Source organism: Triticum dicoccoides, chromosome 3A, assembly GCF_002162155.2.
Source record: "Triticum dicoccoides isolate Atlit2015 ecotype Zavitan chromosome 3A, WEW_v2.0, whole genome shotgun sequence".
In the NCBI taxonomy this organism is placed as follows: Eukaryota; Viridiplantae; Streptophyta; class Magnoliopsida; order Poales; family Poaceae; genus Triticum; species Triticum dicoccoides.
This window is the reverse complement of record NC_041384.1, coordinates 711,670,583-711,675,779: the sequence shown is the minus strand read 5'-3', so window position 1 is coordinate 711,675,779 and position 5,197 is coordinate 711,670,583. Positions and strand designations below refer to the sequence as shown.

Sequence of the window (5,197 nt, the reverse complement as noted above, 5' to 3'; positions counted from 1 at the left end):
TGACACTATTCATGCTGGATTTTGTCTTTTTTGTTTCTCAATGTGTTTTTCGAGCCTGGATCTGAATTATTTAGAGGTTATTATGGACACATGTCTTGTGGATAAAACAGAAATTACATTTTTTTTGAAACGTACGAAATCAACTTTTAGAAACATTGGAGTATGGGAGCATCGAAGTGTTGGGAGCACTGAATACTTAGTGGTCTGTTTTTTCTTTGCGGGGGGGAATACTTAGTGGTCCTTGCGTAGCATGTTGTTTCTTCTTGTATTCGATCATGTCTCGAGTCATACTTGCATAGATGTTAAGCTAGGCGTCACTTGCCACCTGGTCGATTGTGCCATGGTCGTTCACATTGGCCATGTAAAACAAGTAGCTTAATAATGGCATGATGATCCAAAAATTGGGCTAAGGCGCATGGCGGATGCAAAGCCACACATCACAAAGCTCGTGAATTCTGTTTCGATAAATAATTTTAGGGAGAAAAAGGTCAAATAAATATAGGGTAGCATCACAACTTCGGTTCAGATAAGCAGCCCACAAACTTAACACACAAATTCGAGCATCACACAAGAGACGCTTAATAGTAACTTATAACTATGATTCTTCTTGCTAATAATGGCAGTACTAAATAGGATAATCTTCTGATGGAGATCAGAATTCCTCCCAATCACGCTGAGAGGACTTCACTTATGCAGCAGCAACATGCTTCATATCACCGTTTCTTTAGTCTTCCCGTCTTGCTACAGTAAGAAAATTGAATCGAACATTACAACATGATCATTTGTTTATAAGAAAGGAACTGCTAGAATTTAGTACAGACCTTAATTTTTCCTGGATGAGCTTGTAGATGCCTCGGCCTCCTGTCGCGGAGCGTTCTGGTTCCAGGCTACGGCAGGCTCCTCCCGGACTGAATTCACTGGAGTTTCAGTAGAGGTGCTCCTCAAAGCCTTCATCATACTCCTCATCAGATGGGTCTTCGTAAGCGTTCAAGTCAACCCGGTAGCGGAGGATCCCTCCTATCCCACCATAGCCCGAACAGAACTGAGATCCTTGCTCCGTATTGTTCGTGATGAGCTCCAGCGCACAACCAAACTGCCAATAGTTTTCGGCAAACCACTCCAGCAGCACGGTCCTCTCAACCACCTCCAACACTGCCGATGTCGCCTTATCTTTGAAGTTGCTCTGATCTGCCTCCTGTGCCTCGTCGAAGTGCTTTACCACAGTTTCTTCGGTAGCAGAATTCTTCAAGATGTATCTATTGATATCAAGATTTCCCCACACAATCAGTGTTTCAACTGCACCCATTTCAAGGGCAGACATGGTGTCATCCACACCAGAAACATACTTCCCAGTGTCTTGGCTTATCTCCTCAAAGTACTTTCCCATCAACCTTTTTTCTTGGATGAACTTGACATTGGAAAGGACTTCAGCAGATATCTCAATGGCCTGGTTGAAGCCATCCTCTCCACCATGAGAGGCAGTGACAACCTTCAGTATCTTGGCTGCCAAGCGCTGATCAAACAGGTCAGATTGACTCAATTCAGTCTTGAGGTCAGCGCAACCAGCTAGAATGAGACCAGAAACATTTGGCTGGCTAGTGGCAGGGTCAATGAAGAATCTAGTAGCAAGCTCAGCCGTCCTGCGCACATAGTTGTGCCGGGTCTCCACGCGCAGGCGGGAAAAGCGAAGTGTTGACTGCCCTCCTCGGCCATGCTTCTTTGGGAGATCAACAGAGAACTTGTGTAGAACCTCCCTAGTGTTGCCACTCAGGGTTCCAAACAGCGCTCCATTACCGTCCATGACAATGAAGCCAAACTTATCATCGGACTCGAGCATCTCATGCAGTGCTTCGGTGTGGAACTTGTTGTCACAGAGATACATGAACGCATTAACTGGCCTGAATGGCTCAAAATCAATGCTGACCTTCTTTTCTTTCCCCTCATCGGTGAGGATGGTTCCGGTGTAAAGCACCAATCCATTGGTGGGAACTCGATTGTACAGCTTCAACTTTTGCTGGGCAGAGGTAATAGCTGCCAAGACAGACTGCCTGTTGACTCTCCTCTTGATGTTTGAGGCGGTCCCATGTTCATCACCCAACAGCTTGGTGACTCGACATACCTGATCACGGGGTGGCACGATCAGCGATATCATGCTTGTCCCGTTTCCATGGGCAGCATCTAGTCATTTGATCAGCTTCTTGAATTTCCACATCTCGATGTTCTTGTCGTTATCCATATTGGTTGTGTTGTTACCTCTGCCTTCACCTATAAAATAGAACATCCAGTATATGTATAATGCTAGTATGATCACGTCTAGAAGGCTGTGTAAACATGTTATTCCAGGAGCAGAAGTGGCAATAAATAATCTAAGCGTCATATAAATTTCATTGTTACAAAGAATAAGGTATATGAACATTCAGTCATGATAGACAAAGAAAAAAAAAAGTGCTGCTGACATATAATTGCAGGTAGGAATTGCTACATAATCAAAGAAAAACGTTGAAAAAATGATAAAGATTCAGAAACTTCAGGCCAAAGACAAGAGTCAGAGAGGCACTGAACATGATATCTTTTTCAGACAGAGCACAGATACTGTCTATATAAGACCACTAACTTATGATAATTCATACCATACAAGATCAGGGACCAATAACAGAGTTGATGATTACAGGAGTACTAGTAGTAACCCCTAAATTCACATGTTCAGAGGGGTGTGGTACTAGACTACTAGTACTACCAGCTGCATAATGAATGCTCCCAAAATTCAGACACGACTAGCTGAGGTGAGAACATCCGGCAAAGAATTGCACGCCAAATCCATCATCTTCCTATGTGATATCCCATCGAAAATCACAGCAGACAAAGTAAAATAAGGGGCGTACGTACCCCTGGGCCCTGGCTCGCCGGACGGGTGCCCGCGACCCCCTCCACCGTCGGCGGATCCACCCAGATCCCACCGCTACCTTCTCCCCGAAAACCCGATCGGATCAAACACGCCTCAAACCCACCAGCGACACGGACATAATCGAGTTTAACTATAGATCGGAAGCAGGGCCGGCCCTGACATTTGAGGGGCCCTTGTGCGAACTCCATATAATGGGCCCATACACTATAATAGACACTAAAAATTCATTTCCACACCTATGTGTACCACAAAAAGTTAATAAAAGCAAGTGTAAATTTCATTAGCAGATATGAAATATGGTCTTAATACATCATGTATATGTCACATGCTCCAACAACCAGCAACCAAGAAGTCTTCTTTTAACTCTTCTTAATTTCTTGATCCAATTTGACAGAAATTATAGCTCCAGATCAGCAAAAATCAGAGGAGCTGTTGTTTGCCGTATGCCTTTTGCCTTTCTCCTGAAAAATACACAGAGCACAAGTGAATGGCATGCTAAAGAGAAACAACGCCTTCGAGCATTTTTCCATGCAAAATCGCTAATAATAGCATCAAGATCAATGCTATCCAAGATATCCTTCGCAGTAAAAACTTGCTACAGTCGCAGGAACAGTTAAGAGAATTTGATAAGCACTAGACACCTACAACTCTAACAAAATTAAAAAATCGCATCTGCTTAAATGAATTTATTTGGCAAAGTCATTTTCAGTCAATGCTACAATCAGCAGAATCTACTGAATATGCCATCTTCATACAAAAAGAGAGGAATCAAGAAGTTCAAACATAAGAGCAGAAATAAATAGACAAGGCCAGAGAACTGAGATCCGGAAATTTCATGAATGGGCAATGACTTGGCTGTCTATGAATCTTCGGCACATGTTGCAGGCTGCTGCTCTTGCGTACCTCCAAGGGCGGTGTGTCTGTCGCCTCGTCTCCGCCCGCCTAAAGCCCTGGAGTATTTATAGGATGAGAGAAACCAAAGAAATCCATTATATTAGATAATGATACAATTAAACATTGATTAATATCGGGAGTTGGGGTCCTGGGCTGTTCGGAAATCGGGACAATCAATTGGTGAGGAAGACGATGGCGGTTGGGAGACGAACGAGCTGGCGGCGTCTTTCTTGGAGAGAACGAACGGAAAGGGATTCTGGGATTTGTGTTTGCGCCTGAGCTGCCTATTTCCTCTCTTAATGGGCTGCGCTGCTTCTTTTGCGTTCTAGTACAATATTTGTTGGGAATATATATACCTACTTGCATATAATATATGCACAGGGCATGGGCCCCTGCTCAGGCTGGGCCCTAGGCGGCCGCACTCCTCGCCATGGCCCAGGGCCGGCCCTGATCGGAAGAGGAAACTAGCAATTCACGAACATAATGAAACTAGCTAGAAGGGAAGAGGAGAGGGCGACCGATGTTGTTACCATGGCGAGAGCACTCGCCGCCGTTCGGAAGGAGGGAGGTAGGCTGCTTCGGCTTCATGGCGAGAAAAAGCTCGGGAGTCTGCTCGAATCCGGCGGGAGAAACAAAGGAGGGCGAAAAAGCTCGGACGGTAGTTCGATTACAGCAGGTGAAAAGTCGGGAAGCTTTTATATATACGGTACGGGACAGCTTGCTTGACCCGCAAGGACACTTCTTTCTATTTTCTCCTGGAAACGGGAGGAACTATTCCTTTGGTACCGTGCTTGCCAAGTTGCGAAAGTAAAGCAAACTCCAGCATCGCAAAGCACACCAAAGAAAACAAGAAATTGCATCCAGGTCCTTGACCGGGGGTGGGTTGCGATCGTTGTGTCCCTAGAAAGTGTCGATCCTCCGCACCTACAAAGAGCTGATGGCGCGCTGCCAGCCTGCCACCGCCGCCAATCCACTACCGAAGCCGGCCCCACTTTGTTGCTTGCGACCGGGAAATCATCAAGGCTATGATTCGGTGGGACCAACGCCCATGGAGGAGAAGTCGATGCCAGAGTGTTAAGGATCCGGCCGCCAACCACCTACCGATGGCTCGTCATATTCCCTGTTCATCCTCTCTACCGCTCGACGATGTTATCAGAGTAGTCGTCGTTGAAGCAGTGCTCGATCAGGAGAACAAGACGCCTAGGAGATTCATAGTGTATGTGTGTGCTACCTTTATAGAGGAAAAGCCCCATTGAAATACTAGCAACAATATAAGATGGGTAAACATAGATACTCATATTTTATAGACACTCCTCATATATAGAGGAGTCAGTTTGGGATTAGGGCCGACCGCTTTAGTGACAAGCATCCATTGCCAATGAGCAACGGCGGAGCTTC

At 45.4% G+C, this 5,197-nt stretch overlaps 1 protein-coding gene across 1 annotated transcript; it reads right to left on the bottom strand.

Moving 5' to 3' along the window:
• Positions 1 to 521: 521 nt before the first annotated feature.
• On the bottom strand, positions 522 to 2,289 carry LOC119273407 (eukaryotic peptide chain release factor subunit 1-2-like). The gene is made up of 2 exons (XM_037554576.1): positions 822 to 2,289; positions 522 to 741 (listed from the first exon to the last, which is right to left on the bottom strand). The coding sequence occupies exon 1, from the start codon at positions 2,150 to 2,152 to the stop codon at positions 926 to 928; it is 1,227 nt and encodes a 408-aa protein (XP_037410473.1). The 5' UTR covers positions 2,153 to 2,289; the 3' UTR covers positions 522 to 741; positions 822 to 925.
• Between the last annotated feature and the right edge of the window lie 2,908 nt (positions 2,290 to 5,197).

What these genes read in the sequence shown, in the direction of transcription:
- LOC119273407 (XM_037554576.1), bottom strand. Translation starts at nt 2,152, where the DNA reads ATGATATCGCTGATCGTGCCACCCCGTGATCAGGTATGTCGAGTCACC.